The sequence below is a fragment of the Ochlerotatus camptorhynchus genome, unplaced genomic scaffold, assembly GCF_037179485.1.
Source record: "Ochlerotatus camptorhynchus isolate MF236.1 unplaced genomic scaffold, CSIRO-AGI_Acam_v1.1 ptg000024l, whole genome shotgun sequence".
NCBI classification, from domain to species: Eukaryota; Metazoa; Arthropoda; class Insecta; order Diptera; family Culicidae; genus Ochlerotatus; species Ochlerotatus camptorhynchus.
In genome coordinates, this window is record NW_027040516.1 from 2,922,158 (window position 1) to 2,946,069 (window position 23,912).

Below are 23,912 nucleotides of genomic sequence, written 5' to 3' on the forward strand. Positions count from 1 at the left end.
CTTTTTACTTTAAAAGTGCCCATCTTGAAATATATGAACGAGTTATAGATAAAAGGTCTGCCTATCTGTAGAAAAAAATTCCAATTTAAAAAAAATGTGTTTTTGAGAAATCTTAATATTAAATTTTAAACATTTTTTTCTTCAGTGTAGCAATAACATTTTTAATGTTTTGGTATTTTATTATGCAAGCTCATTTATTTATCTTCAAATCATTTTTTCGCAACATTTTTGTAGGACTTGACATTATTGAGTTATACTTTTTAATAAAAAAAAAAAAAAGTTCCGTCCTTTTTAAATGTTGGTCTAGCGTTTAGAAAAAAAGAGAAGCAAAGTTGCTTAAGTAGAGGAAATCTACACACCCACAAAGTTTCATTGAAATCTGAGAGGGTGCTGCCAATTCTTTTGTCGAGTTAGCGTGAAATTCGTCAAATGGTGAATCGAAAACCTGGAAGAAGTGTTGTCCCAACAGCTCTGGTCCTCACAAGTTCCTACCTCACGATTCCACGGGTCAGCCGATGACAAAGACCGCCAGCAAAAAATGCCAGTAGCGTAGCCGGGGCAATGTCACCACAATAAAAAAAACATGGATCCGGATTCTGGTGATAGCAAAGGGAGGAGGTGCGACCCTCGAGCGTCTGTACCAACGTACGGCTCAAACAGCGTCTGTCTCGGAGCGAGTGGCTCAATAAGAAATGCTGTATCACGTCAGCTACACCTAAGGTGGCAGCCCCACCAGCATGATGTAGGTATCGTGACCCTGGTAAGGTAGCATATCGAAACCTCACCTTTACTCAGAAAATCGAAGCCACCCGACCCCGCGACGTAATAAGTACAAAAAATGTCAATTATAAGTCAACCAACCCTTCTTGGAGCCGGCGAAGGGAACGGATTTGCACCGAATTCGCCCGACTATCATCCGTTGGAAAACTGGATACCAACACCGGCCGGAACACACGTCGGACTGATGAAGGTCAAACCGCGACCCGAAACGGACCAGTCAACTTCATTCAACCGGCACAGCAGCAGGGCGCAGTGATGATGGTCTACGGACTCGATAACAACACAGCCAACACCGATAAGCTGTTCAATCTGTAAGTAAATGTTGTCACGATAAAGTTCCTGAAGAGCAAAGAGGGTACCGCCATGGTCCAGATGGGAGACGCCATCGCAGTCGAACCAGTCGAACGCAGCATCCAGCACTTGAACAACATTGAATGAATGTTGGTAGCAAAATTCAAATTGCATTTTCCAAGCAGAACTACTTGTCAGAGTTCACCAACCTGTACACCCTGCCGGATAATTCGATCAGCTTCAAGGTCTACAGCGCCTCCAAGAACAATCACTTCCCAGGCCAGCAAAATTCGCATTCTCAACTTCTTCAATACCCTACCCGTATGCCGTCCGAGGATCTGCTGCTGACTGCATTCACCACCACCAAGGACTGCCACCCGTCGCAAGTGCGAATGTTCCCACTGAAATCGGAAAGTACCTCCTCCGGATTGGTCGAATTCTCGAGCGTAGCCCTGGCGGTGAACGCCATCATGAAGTGCAACCACAGTACGATCGATCACAAATGCACAAAACCCGCGTTCATTATGAAGCTGTGCTTCTCCTCCTCCAAGAAGATGAACGGTGCGTGGAGCAACGAGAACACCGAAAACACGTTAGCTTTGAAAGAACGGAAGCTTCTTTTTCTGTGTAGGATTTTCCTTTAGATGGTGAATTTGAGGTAGTGGAAGAATTTGTGAGTCTTGGAACACTACTGACATGCGATAATGATGTTACCCGCGAGGTGAAAAGACGTATTGCAGCTGTAAAGAGGGTCTTTTACGAATTACGCAGAATTTACGAAGTCCCGTAGCTTGAAAACGAAAACGAAATTTGCTTTGTATAAGACGCTGATACTTCCGATGGCCCTCTACGACAATGAATCGGGGACATTAAAGGAGACTGACCGAAAAGCATTTGCTGTCTTCGGTAAACAAGAAAATGGCATCTGGAGGTGTCTCATGAATCACGAGTTGTACCAAGTGTATAACGGGACGGATATACACGGATAGAAATCTCCTTATACCTTTTGGCAAATTTCTATTGCTGATTATTCATAAAATGTATAAGTCAACTAATAAGCAGACGCCTTGCAAAAAGTTAATGAAGATCGTGTGTCAAATGAAATCTATAAGCGGTCACAAATACCTTGTATGCATTATTATATGACTTATGTGGTTTGTCTTATGGAAAGTATAAGGCTGATGGTGTGGCAATAATGTATAAGTGAATCACATATATAAAATAATTGATTTTCGTTTCGTGTAGTGAAGCATATAAAACACAGCAGACTACGGTGGGCTGGGCATGTAGTGCGGATGCCGAAAGAAAGACAAGAAAAGATTATATTCAGCAGAGAACCCGGTAGAGGTCGTCGACTCCGGGTGGACCTCGCACACGTTGGCTTTTTGTAGTTGAGGAGGCCATCAGGTCGCTAAACGTTCGTGGCGACTAGTAGCGATTAGCTTAAGACCGAGTCCAGTGGAGAAGACTACTTCGTTCGACACAGAATCAACAAGGCAATTCGTAGTCCATCAAGTATCAACTACGTAGGTTGAACGTAGATAGGCCTTAAGTCGCATAAGATTTGAAAACGACCTCTCAACGATAGCTGAAGACACGGGAATGGTAAGGTACATTCTCAAAATCTTCACAATCTCTATAAAGTGTGCTTCAGATTTTATGTAATCGACGATGCTGGAAAGGTTTCCACAGATTTATCTGTTTCTTTAAGAATCGTTAAACACATCTCTTTTTACACCAGCAACAGATCCAAATCGATGTCATTACCATAGAAATTGATATTTTTTTACTTATTGGTGTCGTCACCTAGCATAAATTATTCAACTTCCAATAAAAACGAAAAAGATTCCAAATCGAAGCGAAGGGTAAGCGATTGCAGGACTTTGTCAATAATTTCTATGTTCTGCTTCTCGCTAGTCTCTTCGATTGAGGTACTGTCTACTTCAAAACGCTTGGAATTTTTTTTTTCATCCTGGGTACTTTCGGTGATCAAACTTCTTCTGGTCTATTTTTTGTTACTTTTTCCCAAATTTCTCCATAATCCTTTTGAGAGAAGCTTAGGATAGCTATCAGCGTTTTGACCGTGCGGTGTGCTTCCTCCAATCGCAGATATATTTTTTTGTAAGGCTGTATTCACTGTATCGACGTATACAAAAATCTTCACCTTCACCATGACGTTCATGACAAAGTAGAATTCAAATTTCCCCAGCATTCTCAAAAATCTAGAATTTTTCATCGGCAAGTATTGTACTCTGTTATTCTTGCCAGCCATATTATTTTCCCCATGGTAGCACTGTCTTCTACAACTTGAAATAGGCTGATCGAATGGAACCAGAACATCTTTAATAATAGATTGCAAAGACGACGAAGTAGTTGATTTAGCTTCATAGAAACCAAGAAAAAACTCCTCGACCTCAAGAGAAGGTTTATCCTTGAACAAAAAGATCTGTTCTTTTCTGCTAATGTCCGGCACATTTGCAACCCGCGCCAGTCTTCACCACGAAAGTTCAGTAAAATAATGTAGCTACTTGAGTCATCATGATGACTACGAATAGCGAGACCTTGCGTAGCCAAGTATAGGATTGATGAAAAAATTTGCTTTAGGCAGGCATGGTTTGCTAACATTTCCTTTTTAATTTGATCGGATATTTGATCGGACACGTTAACTCCAATTTTTAACGAATGCATCTTCAAAACGGCCTCCTTTGATCCCTCGTGTGTTTTATTTTTTCAAGTCCTTTCTTCCTATTGTTACGCCCTGTTTCAATTAACACCATATCTTTCTTGCTGGAAGTTGCAACTTTCACAAACATTTCCCGGCAAGTGAATCATAACACGACATCTTTCACATGTTCTTAAAAAATCTATGGGAAAGGAGAAAGTCACTCAGCACAGTGTGCTGAAAGCAAATTCGGCACATCCATCGGCACACTTATGGGACAATCTCGTGGGGATTGAATTCAATTGTTCAAGAAATAAAATGGGAGCACTGCTGGAAAACTGCCATGGAAGATAAGCAGTTCACTTTTCGGTTTACTTATACATAGATTTAAATCCGAAATGTAGGCTCTAGCGAGGGCTCAACAGTAAGAGGCAGTTTATCATACCCAAAAGTCGCGTAATTCAAATAATGGTGCTGGTCACACACAAAAAAGCTACAGAAGTTATACTCATCATCATCTACATTCGGCCTCCAACAAAGTTCCCCAATCGGTTCCAACTCTTTCCGGCCGCTGATAGACCGTTGTGTTTCCCAAAGGCTGGGTATCTCGTCTGCCTTTGATGGTATTATAGAATCCTAATACACACGGCTTTTATTATCCTACGAACACAAGAAAAAATTCGCACACCAACTGATTTCCGCGGGCTGCCGATCAGATAGAAGTAGAATCAGGTCCGATCAGTTCCCATGAGGTAATAACCACAGCTATGGGAGCATTATTTCTTTTCATACGTCCGACGCATTTTTCGATGTTATGACTGATCCTGATCCTTACGTTTGCAATCCAAAACATTCAAGCTATCAGAAATACCGGGTTGCTGCGGCACACCTGCGACACACCTGTGACGTAGCTGAGGCACACTGAGAAAAATTTTTACCCAGAATTGGTGTGAAGAGTGATCTACCCCTTGGGAAAGTTCCTTTCCAGCTAGGTACAAAACGCCGTTTGGAAGGTTTTGCTGCGTCAGATTGTTTACCTGTATACCGATGGACCTTCTCCCGCGTCGATAATCTTTATTCTGCACCAGCACTGACAATCGTCAATTTCAACTTGCTCGATCTTGATTTTGATCGAATTTTGATCAAAAACTTGTCCATTGCAGATGCTGAAATTGTAACCAAAAACAGTGCTTGTATATTTTGTTGTTAGGTAGAACAACAAACATTAATTAGGATTATTGACACCTACCTTTGTTGGAAATCAAATACAGCTGCTTCACGTGTATCGTTTTTATAAAATCAATATGTTGAGAAAGTCAACTCTCATCTGGCTGGTATAAATGTATAGAATCAGAATGGAACCATTACTAAAAGCTTGTTTCGTTTTTGACAGATTTGAAATGAACAGATCTTCATTCATACACAAGAGAAATCCAAACCCCCACCCCCCTAAGTTGGTGCCTATGATTACGTGTGTAGAACGGTTCTTAAAGATACGATTAATTATTTTATAATGTAACCATTTGTGATGAGAAGTGCTGAATTTGTGTTTAATGATGAAGGTCGCACTCGGTCAAAGCTAGTGGGACTTACTTGTGATTTTCAGCCAGAAATGAAAACCTACAACTTTCTTGGTTGGTCAGGGAGATCTATTTAGTCTTTCTCCTTTGAAACGTGCAAAGTAGTGCAATGCGAGAAAAAAATAAACAAATCAAAATTAATTTGAAACCTAAAAGAGTTATTGGATTGGTATTAGAAAACCTTTCAAATAACAAATCATGGTATTCTGGCTTCAATAAAAGCATTGATTAGTTATTATAATAACGAAATCATTTATTTGTTGGTTGTTCCTAGGACATTTTCAAGGTATTATTTTCGGTATTTTACTTCTTATGTCAGACTCGCCAATATAATCTTTAAGTTGCCAGTTATGCTGTTATCATACCTGCATTTTGTATTGATAAGTTGTATTCTCCTGCTCGGGATTCGATAAGAATTAAATTTAAATTTGGGACTTAATCTTGATTTTAGATTTTTTAGATTCAAGAGCTCCGTGCTCTTGAAAGTTCGTTAGTCCGAGGTTTTGAAGAAAGTTCTAGATAAATGCTTTATCATTTTATTTTTTCTTCAAACATTTGAAAAATCTTAAGACAGTTAAATTATAAACCGATTTTTCATGATTTTTCTATGACCGTGGAAGTGCTTCAAAGATCAATAAGTCAAGATCAAATCGCAAAGATCACAAAGATCAAAAAGCTTATATGCTCTAAGCTATTAATTTGAAATACAATGTAGTAGTAATACAAATGGTATTTTAAGCAATGAATACAGTTTTTATTTGTCGCGGATCTGTATTTGAAGTAGCGGATTTCTTTTGAGATATCGTGGATGTCGCAGTTCAAATTTTGAAAATCTAGTAACAGCCTGCATTTGCCTCTCTTTACCCCGCCTCGACATGACAGATGCTGCATTAAAATCTGGCATGACAACGCTATCCACCTCCACTTACGTTCTAGAAATTCTGTTGATATCGGCTTCTGATGACAACGACAATGAAGCTCAGCATTCAAAACCCAATTGTGATGCCACCAAGTACGCAATATATTCCACGGGTGAATGAAGGCCGATGATGATGGCCAACAGTTTTTAAGTTATCAGCACAAATTTCACGTTTCGAATTGAAAATTAAGATTTTTATTTGCTGACTTTGGGTGTCACTCCTCACTCGGCACCAATGCAACCGGACGATACCATTGCATTTCTGGTTGGCCATAGCATTCTTCTGCAGCATGTGCTGGCAATAAACAAAAAATGCAAAATGAAAATAATAGAACCTTCCTCACCTGACCAAATCTTTCCCAAGGGTCACTTTTACTCCAATTTACTCTTGCATTAAAATTGTAGCCACAGCAGGGGTTTGAAAATGGCTGCTTCTTTACAACAACAAACACATACCCATCGAAGGTAAGAAGGCTCCCACCGACCGGTGTCGAACAATCAAATGAACAATGCCATGGAATAAATAATGCCAGTTTAAACTAGTGTGTATTCATTTATGCACAGCACGACTGTGCAGTTACCGCACATACAAGCCCCTCTGAGGGAAGGAGGAAAGGTTCACCTCCTGTTCTCCTTTGTTGCACTGCACTGCATGGGGGGAAAGGCAGGATCAATTGGAAAATAGCACCCGGATACGGGAAAAATGCACAAAACGAGCTGATCCTAAATATATGCACAGAAGGTGGGGGAGGGAACATATTCTAAAGTTGGGTGCCGCTCGTCGGAGTCTCCGGGTGCTTCTTGAAACATTTTTTTTTCTCATTTGCAATACTCTTTCCAAACCAACCAGTCAGCCAAGCATTGCATGGCATTGTTCGGCTCTCAATGGAAGAAAGTTTGTCTTCATTTCCTGCTCCTTTCAAAGCCCAGTGTATTCAGCATGTGTATGTGTGTGTGAGTGCTACAAGCTTTGTAGCATGCATAAAAGTGAGGTCCTTGGGAAAGAATTGTTGCTACTTCTGGTAAATTTCAAATTCCTCGTCCCACTAGGATCTGTTTTATCGCAACTTTACAACTCGACAAGCAACCATACAAGTTGTGTGTCAAAGTTTTTAATTCCATTCTATGGGCAGGTACCTACCTATGAGATAGCAAAAAAAGGGGTTCTATTCTATTTTGAGACTGGATAAGGGCAGTCCTGAGTGTGCACCCAGAACTGATAGAACAAACCATAAATAATTGAAGAAACGGTCCTTTAAAAACACCCAAATGACCCATGGTGGCTTCTCCTCTGAATCTTCGATTACATCATTTGTAACCAACAGAAGTTCAATGTTTCTCCTGACTTCAATCCACTCCGAATACTCTACATGCATAGAATAGAAGGGGAAGTGCAAACAAATCCGTTAATCAAAAAGTGGTACGTTTTTCTGCCGATGCGTAGCGATAGCGTTCCACACGGGCTTTCTATGCGCACTCACACTATCATAGCATGCTGCCTATTTTTCCTTGATTAAATTTTGTTTTTCGTCGATCTTGTTTTCCGTGCTGAGCACTAATGTTACCGACGCCAGGGAGGCAGCTACCACACCTGGATTCATGAACCGGGGACCAACGGCTTTACTTTCCTTCCGAAGGAAGGCGTGATCAGAGATGTTATGCCTCAGAAAATCCCGGCGTCAACGACTGGGATTGAAGCCAGACCTGCTGGGGTGAGTGGTAAGCACGCTTAACACTACACCACCGGCGCCACTTATTTGCGCACGTGTTCGCCAATGAAAAGTGGAGCCGAAGTTCCACTTCGGTTTTGTGCTACATGGTCAAACGATGTGCTATCTCATAAAATCGATTCCCAGATGAAAATTGAAAGCTTGAGCTCCAAATGTGTAGACTTCATAACTCATTCAACTCAGTATCCTTTGAGCACTTCCAATCATGCTTGGCATATGTTACCGTTTTGGTTCCTGTACCCTATTGGTTCACTTCGAGCGAGACAAAACAGGAGATAGCGAGAGCGAAGAATAGGGTATATGTGTATTCATTGTGAATTCAATCTGTATGTCAGTTTCTTGTATGCAATATTAAATATGTACTCCCAAACCAACGGTCCAATTAAAAATTGTAACCCAGTCACACCAACAACACATAACACAGAACACATAACGGGAAGGAGTAAGTATGAAGGTGGGCGTTGGAAACAGGAGAAGGATATGGACAAGGGGTGGTGGAAAAGTGGGAGGGAGGTGGAAATGGGCTTAGATCAAGGGGGAAGCTACTGGGTCAAACTGAAGAGAAGGTTCTCTTCTACTTCAGCCATTGCGCAAGACAGTTCATATAAATTAACAGGAGTGAAGATTTATTAACAAATACCGGCTAATACCACCGAATACGGAGTCAGGTAGGACCCAATTAATAACCCGGTAGCGGAAATCCCAGCTCTAAGACCACCTCTCATATTCCCCTCAGGACCTGTTAATTACTGGCTAAACCACGAGGGCGTCCGTTATCAAGTAGCCCCCGTGTAGCAAGTGTCCATCGGTAATACACCGACGACCACTGGAAGACCACCGTCGATCACACGATCGAGCCCCAGTGCAACATCCCTCGTGCCACACGGTGACAACCGTCGAGCACTGACATCCACCGTGAACAGTCCCGTCATCGCTGGCCAGCACTACACACACAAACACACTATAGACACCGAAATCGTAAGTAATAAACGAGTTAAAAGTGATAAAGAGGTGTTTTGTACGTCTGATTGGTATCGACAAGCCAGGAGCCGACCTTGAAGCTCTAGGGTTTCAAGCTCGAGCTAGCGAACAAAGAGGCGAGTGTAGTACACCCCAGACGATCTCCGTGCCTAGACCAGAGGTTAGGAGAATCCCTTTAAACTAGCCATCTGGCTAGCCATTAACACATACACAGTTCTCTTCACGAACTGCTCATTTGCTAATAACTTTGCTCACAGTTGACAAAACATAGTTCTGTTTGAAGCAGTAGGTAGAATAAAGTTTAGGCTTGTTATAGGTACGTAAGAAAAAGTAGATTTTAATTCTAGTAATAAACTTTATTTGTTTTTGCGTTGTGAAGATCAAGTGAGAAATGCTCGCAGCACATTTCGGACTTTAAGTCTAAAAATTCATTGGTGTTGGTTCAAATGTTAAGATTTACCTACTCTTTGCATACCTACAGTAAGCTATGATCCTAATCTATCAATTACTTGAAAGAAAAACAAATTTCAACAAATGAGTGAAAAGTTATTAACAAATGAGCAGTTGGTGTGTACAACTGTGCATGCCAAGCATGCTTCCAATGTTATTTCATCGAAGCCACCACCTCTGGCATAAAATCTGAAGACCCCAACAGACAATCATACGGATTTTGAAATGAAAGCAATCCATCATATGCACCTTTTGCAACGACCTCCGGTTATCTAATATTGCAACTCTTTATTAAGCAGAACACTACATTAAATCGACTTAACCTGTAAATCAGACACTTTCTTCTTCTAACCTATGAACGAATGGTTTTGCTTGCACGATAATCTATAATACTCTATGCATTCTTATGATAATATGGAATCGCATCGACATCAACCCTTTCGCTGGTCTGCCGTGCTGCCGCTGTGTATTAAATCTTCACATTCTCCGCCTCTCGGAGCTTTTTGATCCGATTTCGTTTCACGAACAACAGCATACTTATCACGGCCAGGCAGATGAGCAGCAACACCACCCCTCCGATGGTCATCACTTTAACCTTCTGATACGGGTGCACGTAGATTTCAACCTCGTTGCTACCGCTGGTGTAGTTCGTGGTGGACATGGCAAACACCTGGAACGTGTACAGTTCGTCCTCGTCCAGCTCCTCAACTGCAAGTGCGAAAGTGCCATTAGTGTCACAGTGGATTTCAGTCCGAAGCGAAGTACTTACGAATATAGCTCGTCTCGGGAGTCGTACGACTTCCGTGCAGTTTGTGCTGCGGTTCCACCCACCAGCGAAGGATGTAGTAGCGTAGTTGATCCAGTCCCAACTCCGGAGGCTTCCAACGGGCCTCGTAGTTGCTGTGCCGCTTGTCGATGGTCAAGTTGATTGGCGATCCAATTTGGTTGAACTGTAGCAGCGTGTCCTGGAACGTTTCCGGTTGCTCAAATTCCTTTGCTGGAAGTTTAGAATGGATTGCAGTTGGAAAAGCACTGAGCAGGTTCGTAGACTACTTACGCTTTGTAAAGTATCTGAAAGCTTTACTGAACATCCCATCGCCGTAACTATCCTGACAGAGCACCATGAACTCGTACTCCTTGGCTGGTAGCAGATTGGTGATGGTAGCCTCCAGGATATGCTTGTTGTTCACTTTGAACGTCCTCCATTCGGGAGCTTCCGCCAGTCGATACCAGATGATGTATTCCAGATATTGACGAATATAGCCAGGAGCCCAGCGCAGAGTGATTGCCGTATCTGAACTGTTACCTGTCAAGTTGTACGGAGCTCTAGGAGACACGTTTTCGATCATGATTTCCGCGTCAGCCGAGATGGTCGCTGCTTCGTTCGTCGCCTGACATGCGTAGATTCCTCGATCGGACTCCACGATTTCTTCAATGGTTAGATTTGCACCATTCAACTGATATCTCCCGTGAGGGAGTAGGCTTCCGTCTTTCTGAAAGTTGAAACAGTGTTAGCTTAAGAAAGTGTACGCGTAGAAACAAGTCAGCACCGATACCTTAACCCAAGTGATCTGCGGTGTATGTGTTCCGTCTCGATCTCGCGCATCGCAGTGCATTTCCACTGTTCCTCCCATCTTAGTCACGTAGAGTAGCTTCGGTTTCAGAATGAAACTAGGAGGCTTCTGTACAATCACGTGGATCATTGGGGATGCTCCATCGGTACCGAGATCATTATACGGAGTACAAGAATAGCGTCCCGCATGCGAATCGTCAACTTTCTCAAAGTAGATGCTTCCGTTTCGCTTGTAGAATACGCCCTGTGGTGATAAATTATCACTAGAACGATTTAGAAAACATAAGACTGAATAATTTCACTCACCTGGACATTATAGGGATCAAATAGGAAACCATCCTTCTCCCACCGTAGATTTGTCAACGGAGGATTCGATCGGAAATGGCAATCCAGAACGGCCGGGTCTCCAAACGGCAGGTAGACTTCTTTAGGTGCGTATATGACCTTTGCCTTATCTATAATTGCGTGGAAACATCAAAATGTGAATCAATCAATATTTTATTAAACTCACATTGAACATTCAGGAAAGCACTCGCATTCTGGGTGTCGTTCATCAGATTCCGAACTTCGCATGTGTAGTATCCTAAATCACTCATCTGAGTTGGATTGATCGTTAGGCTTCCATCCGGTCCAAAGGTCGATCTGTGTATTAAATCGAACATCTCCAGCAGTGGTACGTTATCCTTGTACCATTCGACGAACATCGTCTCTGGATTCTGAGCCAGGCAGTGAAAGAAGGCCGGATCACCTTCCAAAATCGTTTGATTGACCGGTGGAATCTTCAGTAACGTACCACCTGTGAGTTGAACAAATCTGTGTTATTCCAGACAATATCTCCCAGCGAGTCCTTCTAAGATCTTACCCAAAACCGAAATGTGGAACCAGGTTCCGTTGTTCCGCTTATTCGGCACCCTGTTCGGAAAGATGACCTTGCACTCATACCACCCATTGTCGCTTTCCCGTATCGAAGTCAGGTTCAGCGATGCCTTCCCGTATACCAGATCGTCATTTAACAGCGTTACCCGACCGATGTAGGTTTCGTAAGTGTTGAGAATTCCATCGTACAGGGTGAAGACTGGTTTGTTCTACACCGAAAAAATATAAGTTTAGCACTCGATTAGAATTTATTGGGGGCCAAGCAAACAGTCAGAGCATATGGAGCGACGGATCATTGCTCCCATTTGACTTCAATCGTTTGAAGAAACTATCGCATTAGGCGAGTAATCATCACACTTGCGCTACAAGAGGCGCTTACGTAATCCCACGTATGCTATAATACTATCAATCAAATTAAAGTGTTGCTGCCTCACCAGCAGCTGTTGCTTCCACCCTAGCATGCATGGAAGCTGTTTTCGATTTATGTTTATGGTGTATGCAAATCATTCATGCACAAAGTGTCATTGTCGGTCACGTGTTAGTTATTTACTCGCCACTTGACTGCACTCGACTTGATCCTGTGCTCGCATCAAAATATGTATAGTACACTTGATGTGCATGGGCAAATGTTAAGGAGGCTCTTTTTGAATTATTTCATTTTGTTGAATAGATGATGACCACGACGCTAATTGATTTGCTCGATACATTTAATCATCACGGATGGAAGATTGTAGTGAGTCATCACCGTTCCTCTTTTTCTTTTCTTTTTTGCCCAGTGGTGTTGTGCTTTTAGACCTTGTACAGACATACAAAGTACAGTAGTACCAACCGGTGGAAACAAACGATTTAAAATTGGCTCACTACTTGAGTAGCCTATTGGTCCCAAGCATCGATTAACGTACCCCATTCTAGTCGAAATTCTAGTACTACATTATGTTTGTTTTGATTCGCTATGAAAGTTTGACAGATAAAATGAAGAATTCGTAGATTTTCTTATGTTTCGAGGGGTGCATCGATTAGCTTGGGATCGAAGAGAGTACCAGAGCTGAGCCAAAAAGTTGGGCACGTTTCTTCGGGACCTTCTGGTCTTAGAGTTACCTCTATTGTAGTACCTCAAATTGTATTCTAATACCTCCACTTGTTCTTTTTGATCTACCACCAGAGATCCCGGATTGCGAACTAACGTTGGTGCTGAGAAAATACGGTGATGTGAAGTGGGCATTTCGAAAAAATTCCCTGCGGAATTGTGTCCCGACAGGTACACAGGTGTACGGGGTGTATATATGGACGTAAAAACGGAAATTTCCAACTCGCTTCATTTTCTCAATTAATCATTTTGTAAAGCTTCTGCATTCATGTTCCATCAGATGTCACTGCTGTTGTTTGCGGTGACATCTATCGGAAACTAGACACAATCTGTTTTCCTATAATTGTTCACAGAGGACACTGCATTGCTAAACATGTCTGGTACCTCTATATATACATGCCCTGAATACAACGTATAGTTCGTCTAATTTTACATTACAAATGTTATGCAAAATTAGACGAGTCATACGTTATATTCGGGGTACTTGTATACAACGTATCTAGACCAACAATTGAAATAGGCGGAGCAACCAAACGTAAACAATGTCTTTAAACGGAAATTCCTTGAGAATCAAAGCATATTCAAGCAATCTAACCCTATCATCTTATATACTAAACTTCCTTTATCGAATGGCATTGTTAATTTGCGTGGGAGTGTTTTGATTCTCGAGAATATTGTGTTTAAAGTCATTACGTTTGGTTGTTCCGCCTATTTCAATTGTTGGTCTAGATATATTCGTGTTAAGTCAGGTAGCACAGCAGAGCTCCATGTATTTTTCAAAACTATTCATTAACATTTTATCAGAATGAATTCGTATTTGTGATCGAAATATGCACCCTGGGGACTACGTAATGATCGACCGAAAGATCCTGAACATCCGTAGAACTGTAAAATTAAATAATCTGATCCTATAGCTCCGTGGTTTCTTATAAACCACTCAAAGACGTCTTATCAGAATTAATTCGGAATTGTGACCGAAATATGAACCCTGGGAACTACGGGATGGTTCACCGGTAGATCCGGAACAACAGTAAAAGTGATCAATTCATTAAACTTATTCTAGAGCTCCTCGTTTTTTTTTCGAAGCCACTCACGTCTTACCAGTCTTACGTCTTACCAGAATGAATCCGAGGTTGTGATCGGAATAAGAACGCTTTGGACTACGGGATTGTCCTCTAGAAGATTCGACACGTCCTTGAAAGTGGTCACTTAATTAAACTGATCCTCGTGCTCCACGTATTATTTTTTTGTAATTACTCGTCAATAGCTTATCAGAATGGATTCGGGGTTGTGACCGGATTATGGACACTGAGGACTACGGGATGGTCCATTAGAAGATCCGAAACATCCGTGAAAGTGGTCAATGCATGAAACTGATCTTAAAGCTCCGCGTATTTTTCGAAACCAGTCATAGACGTCTTATCAGAATGAATTCGAAGTTGAAACCGGAAAATAGACAACCGCGATGGTTCACCGCAAAATCTGGAACATTCGTAAGAGTAGTCAATTTACGAAACTGATCCTAGAGCTCCACGATTTTTTTTTTTAACCATTCATTAATATGAAAGAGGATCTGTGATCGAAAAATTGACCCTTGGGTCCATGATTTGGCCCTCCAGAAGATCCAAATCATCCCTTAAAGATGTATATTTTTTTCCTTGATTTGTTTTCCGTCGATCTTGTTTTCCGTGCTGAGCACCAATGCTACCGACGTCAGGGAAGCAGCTCCCACACCTGGACCCTACCTATAGACCCATCAACTCATGAGCCGGTAATCAACGGCTTTACTTCTCTTCGGAAGGAAGGCGTGATCAGAGATGTTATGCCTCAGAACATCCCGACGGCGCAGACTGGGATTGAACCCAGGCCTGCTGGGGCTTAAAGAGGTAAACTCATGAAACTGATTCTAGAACTCTTCTGATTTTTCGAAATCAGTCATAGATGTCTCATAAGAATAAAATGGGAGTTGTGACCGGAAAATGAAATAATTAGATGCCATGATTATATTTTGAATAGGTAAGATACAAGAAGAGGTTGCAAAGAATGTGTTTGATATATTAAACCTGTTTATTTCACTTCATGAGAGTCACAATCAGCGATTTTTCACACACTCACTCACTCACTCACTCACTCACTCACTCAGCGATCAGAAAATCGCTTATTGTGACTCATAGAAAGCAAAATTTACAGGTTTTATGTTTCAAACGCATACTGTGTAACCTCTTCTTGTAAGTTACAAGTAAAACATGTCATCATACCATATTTTGGACGGAATTGAAACTCGTAGAACGAATTTAGAATCAAGAAGTAGTATTAGATTTCAAACAATATCTCAACAATGTGTGACTCTTTATCAAATCTAATGGTACGTATGGAAAGGTGAATAAATTTAAAAGTCATCTTTGACAGAAATATTTAATTTTTTGTTTAACCTTCCTAGTGCATTAGGGTCTTTTTTGACCCGGCGTCACTTTAAAAAAGCTGTAATTTTGTAACGAAATATGATAGAGACCTGAAATTTCCTGACTTTCCCTAATTTTCGGAAACAAACATTTTGATGTCAAAAGATGCTCTTAGCGACCTCTGGGAGTGACGCTACAAAAAAAGTGACACATTGTGCATTAGGGTCAAAAAAGACCCAGACTGAAATTCACTCCCAAAAACCCATTTTTTAACCGATTCTTGATTTATTGGCCTCGAATGAAAGATAAAGGGTTATAGAATGGTATCCTTCCCAGGATTTCTCCAATTTGGCCATTTAGGCTACCTGGCACCGGTTCTGATAGCACAAAAGGACATTTCCAGAAACCTCATGTACTGGTACCGTCCGACGGCTCAAAATTTATGATTTTTCATCCAGAAGCAACTAGACATCATACCATGAACCAAAAGGTGAATCTGGCAACATTCGGATACCTAGAACCGGTTCCGGCAGGGCCCCAAAAAGGACAATTCCAAAACCTCATGTACTGGTACCGTCCGACGGCTCAAAATTTATGATTTTTCATCCAGAATTAAATAGACATCATGTCATGGACCAAAAGGTGAATATGGCCACATCCGGATACCCAGAATCGGTTCTGGTAGGGCTCAAAGAGGACTTTTCCTAAACCTCATGTACTGGTATCGTCCGACAGTTCAAAATGTATGATGTTTCATCCAGAAGTAAATAGACATCATTCCATGGACCAAAAGGTGGATCTGGCCACATCTGGATACCCAGAACCGGTTCCGGCAGGGCCCCAAAAAGGACAATTCCTAAATCACATGTACTGGTATCGTCCGACAGCTCAAAATTTATGATTTTTCATCCAGAAGTAAATAAACATCATGTCATGGACCAAAAAGTGAATATGGCTACATCCGGATACCCAGAACCAGTTCCGGTAGGGCTCAAAAAGGACAATTCAAAAACCTCATGTACTGGTACCGTCCGACGGCTCAAAATTTATGATTTTTCATCCAGAAGTAAATAGACATCATACCATTAACCAAAAGGTGACTCTGGCAACATTCGGATACCCAGAACCGGTTCCGGCAGGACCCCAAAAAGGACAATTCCAAAACCTCATGTACTGGTAAAGGTCCGACGGCTCAAAATTTATGATTTTTCATCCAGAAGTAAAAAGACATCATGTCATGGGCCAAAAGGTGAATATGGCCACATCCGGATACCCAGAATCGGTTCTGGTAGGGCTCAAAGAGGACAATTCAAAAACCTCATGTACTGGTACCGTCCGACGGCTCAAAATGTACGATTTTTCATCCAGAAGTAAATAGACATCATACCATTAACCAAAAGGTGACTCTGGCCACATTCAGATACCCAGAACCGGTTCCGGCAGGACCCCAAAAAGGACAATTCCTAAATCACATGTACTGGTATCGTCCGACGGCTCAAAATTTATGATTTTTCATCCAGAAGTAAATAGACATCATGTCATGGACCAAAAGGTGAATATGGCTACATCCGTATACCCAGAACCGGTTCCGGTAGGGCTCAAAAAGGACCATTCCAAAACCTCATGTATTGGTACCGTCCGACGGCAATGAAACAAGCTGCTCGTCGATAGTAATATTCTCATGCGGTGTGAAGAGTAGCGCTTGTTGACCATTCCATAGATCCCAAAATTCTCTAATAGCGGTTTTCTTCTCGCGAGATCGTTCAGCTTTGTCATCAGTTCGGATCATAGCGAAAATGTCTTTGAATCTGCGAGCTGACATTGTTGCCCGGAAGATCGGCCGTCCAAGCATCTCGTGCCATAATGTCTCAACTGGCTCCTTGTTTGACTTGAAAATAGATGACAATATAAACAAACCCAGAAAAGCATCGAACTCCACCGCATCTATGATTTTTCAATTTTCTCTACATTTTTCAAAACCCTTTTCGTTAGCGTGGCTGATGACGAGAGTGATGAGACTATCATCGAAAGAAGCTTTAAAAGCTTGAACTTCATTGTTCACATGAGCAGTTGCATAGCTCGTTACTGGGCGAGTTCGTAAAATCTCATAAGACCGCTTCCGTCCAACTTTGGAATCCGGCTTCACAATATTTTGTTCCCATCGAGTTCCGTCTTTAGACGTCCACGAGGAATCTTCTTCATCACTTATGGATAATTCGTCATCAGAATCCGAAAATTTTTCAATTGAATCATTTTCAGGTTCAGAATCAACTATTTCGTCATCTGATGAACCAAAATCAAAATCTTCGTTCATGATGAAATTTACCTGAAATAAAAGAAAAAAAAAAGTCTCGTAGAAATAAAGAGAATGTGTTTCGGATTGACTCTCGTTTTCCAGGATTCTTCTTGAGATTACCCACTGAGACAAAGCCTGCTCATTACAGCTTGAGGCCTAAGAGACGAACCAACGAATAGCTAAAAGTCTCTATAATATAGAAAAAAAAGCCTCGTATCGGAACGTATAAGAATAAGTTATAAAATGTGTTTTAGTTATACTCGGAAAAAAATCCGTTCCCGAAAACGGGAACGGACCGTGAACTAAAAATCACGGCCAGCTATCCAGAACAAAATTTTCTCAAATATACACCGTGAACTATGGTTCACGGCTGTGGTTCACAAATATGGGAACTCTTTTTTTCCCGTGTACAAATTATGTCCAGAGTGTTCCTGCAAGGTGAAGTTAAATCAAAATCATTTTATTTTTCTCACTTGTTTTTATTTTTTTTTTTTCATTCACAAAAATTGGTCATGTCTACGAAGAAAAGGCAACAGTTTGTTTCGGGATGATAAATTATAACATTTGTACCAAATTTGAAGGTGAACAAAAAGATAATTTCAGTAGTGAAGGCGTAAACAGAACATGGTTGCGTTTTTATTGAAAATGGTATTAGGAGTATCAGACTTATGATAAGTCAGTAGGATGCTAGAATTACTTATAGTGGAGCAAAAGTACGAGGCAGCGCACAATGGGCAAAAACTGACCCAGAGTCACACTTATTTCATATCGCTGGTTTCAAAGGGTGTGAGATCCTGTTCTAATGTACAAAAATTGGGGAAAACGAATACTGCTAGTTTTGTCTTGCAGAGAGCCCGATTTCACCCGTTTCTACCCATTTTCTGATGAAATTAGAAGTTATTTGAGTTCATATGTGACTACCGATTATCTACAGCCATAAAATGCATTGGGTGATATGGTAGTAAGCCGTGCCAATGATTAATTGGGTTGTTTGCTTGCCCAATAAGCCAATTGGCTTTTATAAAAAAAAATTGATTCATCAATTTCGATAAATTTTTCAAATAATTAATGTTTGATTTCGATGCCACTTGGCAATTGGCCAAGCGGATGTCATACGTGAGGTGTTATTTTTCAAATAAAATGAGGTTAAGGAAAAGTCCTCTTTGAGCCCTACCGGAACCGGTTCTGGGTATCCGAATGTTGCCAGATTCACCCTTTGGTCTATGGTATGATGTCTATTTACTTCTGGATGAAACATCATAAATTTTGAACTGTCGGACGATACCAGTAAATGAGGTTTAGGAAAAGTCCTCTTTGAGCCCTGCCGGAGCTGTTTCCGGGTGTCCCGATGTAGCCAGATCCACCTGTTGGTCCATAGAATGATGTCTTTTTACTTCTGGATGAAAAATCATAAATTTTGAGCCGTCGGACGGTACCAGTACATGAGGTTTTTGAATTCTCCTTTTTGAACCCTACCGGAACCGGTTTTGGGTATCCGGATGTGGCCATATTCACCTTTTGGTCCATGGAATGATGTCTATTTACTTCTGGATGAAACATCATAAATTTTGAACTGTCGGACGATACCAGTAAATGAGGATTAGGAAAAGTCCTCTTTGAGCCCTACCAGAACCGGTTCTGGGTATCCGGGTGTGGCCATATTCACCTTTTGGGCCATGACATGATGTCTATTAACTTCTGGATGAAAAATCATAAATTTTGAGCCGTCGGACGGTATCAATACATAAGGTTTTTGAATGGTCCTTTTTTAGCCCTACCGGAACCGGTTCTGGGTATCCATATGTAGCCAGATCCCTCTTTCGGTCCATGGCATGACGTCTATTTACTTCTGGATGAAACATCATAAATTTTAAACTGTCGCACGATACCAGTACATGAGGTTTAGGAAAAGTCCTCTTTGAGCCCTACCGGAACCGGTTCTGGGTATCCGGATGTGGCCATATTCACCTTTTGGTCCATGAAATGATGTCTATTTACTTCTGAATGAAAAATCATGAATTTTGAGCCGTCGGACGGTACCAGTACATGAGGTTTTGGAATTGTCCTTTTTGGGGCCCTGCCGGAACCGGCTCTGGGTATCCAGATGTGGCCAGATCCACCTTTCGGTCCATGGCATGATGTCTATTTACTTCTGGATGAAACATCATAAATTTTGAACTGTCGGACGATACCAGTAAATGAGGTTTAGGAAAAGTCCTCTTTGAGCCCTGCCGGAGCTGTTTCCGGGTGTCCCGATGTAGCCAGATCCACCTGTTGGTCCATAGAATGATGTCTTTTTACTTCTGGATGAAAAATCATAAATTTTGAGCCGTCGGACAGTACCAGTACATAAGGTTTTGGAATTGTCCTTTTTGGGGCCCTGCCGGAACCGGTTTTTGGTATCCTGATGTGGCCATATTCACCTTTTGGTCCATGACATGATGTCTATTTACTTCTGGATGAAAAATCATAAATTTTGAGCCGTCGGACGATACCAGTACATGTGATTTAGGAAATGTCCTTTTTGAGCCCTACCGGAACCAGTTCTGGGTATCCGGATGTGGCCATATTCACCTTTTGGTCCATGACATGATGTCTTTTTACTTCTGGATGAAAAATCATAAATCTTGAGCCGTCGGACGGTACCAGTACATGAAGTTTTGGAATTGTCCTTTTTGGGGCCCTACCGGAACCGGTTCTGGGTATCCAGATGTGGCCAGATCCACCTTTCGGTTCATGGCATGATGTCTATTTACTTCTGGATGAAACATCATAAATTTTAAACTGTCGCACGATACCAGTACATGAGGTTTAGGAAAAGTCCTCTTTGAGCCCTACCGGAACCGGTTCTGGGTATCCGGATGTGACCATATTCACCTTTTGGTCCATGACATGATGTCTATTTACTTCTGGATGAAAAATCATAAATTTTGAGCCGTCGGACGGTACCAGTACATGAGGTTTTGGAATTGTCCTTTTTGGGGCCCTGCTGGAATCGGTTTTGGGTATCCGGATGTGGCCATATTCACCTGTTGGTCCAAAGTATGATGTCTATTTACTTCTGGATGAAAAATCATAAATTTTGAGCCGTCGGACGATACCAGTACATGTGATTTAGGAAATGTCCTTTTTGAGCCCTACCGGAACCAGTTCTGGGTATCCGGATGTGGCCATATTCACCTTTTGGTCCATGACATGATGTCGATTTACTTCTGGATGAAAAATCATAAATTTTGAGCCGTCGGACGGTACCAGTACATGAGGTTTTGGAATTGTCCTTTTTGGGGCCCTGCTGGAACCGGTTTTGGGTATCCGGATGTGGCCATATTCACCTGTTGGTCCAAAGTATGATGTCTATTTACTTCTGGATGAAAAATCATAAATTTTGAGCCGTCGGACGGTACCAGTACATGTGATTTAGGAAATGTCCTTTTTGAGCCCTACCGGAACCAGTTCTGGGTATCCGGATGTGGCCATATTCACCTTTTGGTCCATGACATGATGTCGATTTACTTCTGGATGAAAAATCATAAATTTTGAGCCGTCGGACGGTACCAGTACATGAGGTTTTGGAATTGTCCTTTTTGGGGCCCTGCTGGAACCGGTTTTGGGTATCCGGATGTGGCCATATTCACCTGTTGGTCCAAAGTATGATGTCTATTTACTTCTGGATGAAAAATCATAAATTTTGAGCCGTCGGACGGTACCAGTACATGAGATTTAGGAAAAGTCCTCTTTGAGCCCTGCCGGAGCTGGTTCCGGGTGTCCCGATGTAGCCAGATCCACCTGTTGGTCCATAGAATGATGTCTTTTTACTTCTGGATGAAAAATCATAAATTTTGAGCCGTCGGACGATACCAGTACATGTGATTTAGGAAATGTCCTTTTTAAGCTCTACCGGAACCGGTTCTGGGTATCTGGATGTGACCATATTCCCCTTTTGGTCCATGACATGATGTCGATTTACTTCTGGATGAAAAATCATAAATTTTGAGCCGTCGGACGGTACCAGTACATGAGGTTTTGGAATTGTCCTTTTTGGGGCCCTGCCGGTACCGATTTTGGGTATCCGGATGTGGCCATATTCACCTGTTGGTCCAAAGTATGATGTCTATTTACTTCTGGATGAAAAATCATAAATTTTGAGCCGTCGGACGGTACCAGTACATGAGGTTTTGGAATTGTCCTTATTGGGTCCTGCCGGAACCGATTCTGGGTATCCGGATGTGGCCATATTCACCTTTTGGTCCATGACATGATGTCTATTTACTTCTGGATGAAAAATCATAATTTTTGAGCCGTCGGACGATACTAGTACATGTAATTTAGGAAATGTCCTTTTTGAGCCCTACCGGAACCGGTTCTGGGTATCTGGATGTGGCCATATTCACCTTTTGGTCCATGATATGATTTCTATTTACTTTTGGATGAAAAATCATAAATTTTGAGCCGTCGGACGGTACCAGTACATGAGTTTTTGGAAATGTCCTTTTTGAGCCCTATCGGAACCGGTGCCAGGTAGCCTAAATGGCCAAATTGAAAAAAGGATGCCATTTTAGGATCCTTCAGCTTTATTTTGAGGCCACTAGATCAAGAATCGGTTCAAAAATGGATTTTTGGGAGTGAGTTGCAATTTGGGTCTTTTTTGACCCTAATGCACAATGTGTAACTTTTTCCTAATGCATTAGGAAGGTTAAACTCGTTCAGAAAAGAGAGGACGGAAATTAGATCAAAACCCTAATCATCTTTGCGAGATTATATATGAGTTCGTTTGATGTCAATAAGGAATTATTTAACGCGTTCTATTTTAAAAATGTTGATGATCATATATATATAAGTAGGGGAAATGACGGCTTCGGCATGACATACTATTTTCGGCAACCCAAATTGAAACACTATTTTCACTGGATTTTCTTACGAAAACACTTCGCTGAATGCATGCAAACGATTCTTTATCCTTCCAGCTTCAATTTGACTATATTTTTACCACTGAGAAAAAGCAATCTAGCAAGGTTTTCTTGAAATGCAACACACGCACTACAAATTGTAGCTAATTTCGAGTTGCCGATAATAGAACAGCAGATTTACATGCAGTTCAAATGGAACGGTTGCCTAAGAAAAACTGGTTGCCGACAATACTCGCTCTCACTAGAGAAGATTGGAGCTTTGTAAAAGCGTTTCAAAACAGTTTTTGACAATTCTTTCGACTGAAATTGTTAGAGCAGCTGGCAGCAAAAGATTGTAAACAAACCAATACTGCATATGTGTGCGTTCCTTAGAGAAAAAGGCTATAGAAAGAAGGTCACTGCTTAGGTTGCCGAGAATACGTAAATTCCCCTACTTAAGATCAGGTTCAGTCATATTGTTAAAACAAAATATTGGACCATAACAAACAAAAAGTAACAGCCGATTGTTGCCAATATTCATGAGCTTCCTCACATTCAGCTAATGACTATCGGAATTTACTATGGAGCGAGTAAACCCGTGGATGCTGATGAATTTTGGTCACCGATGATACAAGAGCTACTGCTACTTTTGGATTCTGGAGTATTCATAAATAACCACCGGATATCATTGACAATTCGAGCATTTATAAAATGCGTTGAAAACATAAACGGGAAACAAGGATTAAATGCATTGCCAAGGGGAAATATTCTCCAGATACGAGAGCCATGGTGTTTCCAAAAGTAGATGCGGAGCTGAGAACTCATGAGCTATTCCGTGACGGTAAATATCCAGATCATTCCCGATGCATTACATTTACTGGAACTAGGAGTAATGCGGCAATTTTTCAATTCATGGCGAACCGGATCGATGGCTAAAAAAGTTAAATGGAGTGTCAAAGAAAAGCAAGAAATTTCAGCAAAGCTCATTGTAAATATTGAGGTTTCCAAGTGAAATTCATCGAGCTCTTGGACCACATATCACTAAGGATGGGTTTGGAATACATAATTTCTCACAACTATGTAGGTGTAGTTCTGATCAAATATCACCTACTCATTGCTGTTTCTCTGGGAGCCATGTTTGTTGCAAATCAAAATAGTTCATAAAGAATCACATTAATGTACAGTTGAAATTATATAAGATAATAAGTCATAGGGTAAAAAATTGACTATTTTCGGCAACCGAAATTGAAACGTTAATTTCACTGTATTTTCCCATCAAAACTCTTCGCTGAATGTATTAAGCCGATTCCTTACCTTTTCAGCTTCAATCTGATTACATTTTTACGACTGTGCAATCCTGTTATGCCATATTTTTCTTTAAATTAAACATACACACTAC

The 23,912-nt window shown here is 41.3% G+C and overlaps 1 protein-coding gene and 1 pseudogene across 1 annotated transcript in view; one reads left to right on the top strand and one right to left on the bottom strand.

Annotated features, from left to right (window-relative positions):
• Nucleotides 1-737: 737 nt before the first annotated feature.
• On the top strand, nucleotides 738-1,715 carry LOC135707319 (heterogeneous nuclear ribonucleoprotein L-like; annotated as a pseudogene).
• A 7,895-nt stretch (nucleotides 1,716-9,610) lies between these two features.
• Nucleotides 9,611-23,912, bottom strand: part of bdl (borderless) — a 29,559-nt gene continuing 15,257 nt past the window's right edge. Inside the window, exons 2-8 of the mRNA XM_065229282.1 lie at nucleotides 11,829-12,051; nucleotides 11,478-11,762; nucleotides 11,273-11,421; nucleotides 10,950-11,210; nucleotides 10,451-10,886; nucleotides 10,163-10,390; nucleotides 9,611-10,101 (exon numbers count right to left, since the gene is read on the bottom strand). Of these exons, the coding sequence (XP_065085354.1) occupies nucleotides 9,863-10,101; nucleotides 10,163-10,390; nucleotides 10,451-10,886; nucleotides 10,950-11,210; nucleotides 11,273-11,421; nucleotides 11,478-11,762; nucleotides 11,829-12,051 (1,821 nt within the window). The 3' untranslated portion in view covers nucleotides 9,611-9,862. The remainder of the gene's footprint in view (nucleotides 10,102-10,162; nucleotides 10,391-10,450; nucleotides 10,887-10,949; nucleotides 11,211-11,272; nucleotides 11,422-11,477; nucleotides 11,763-11,828; nucleotides 12,052-23,912) is intronic.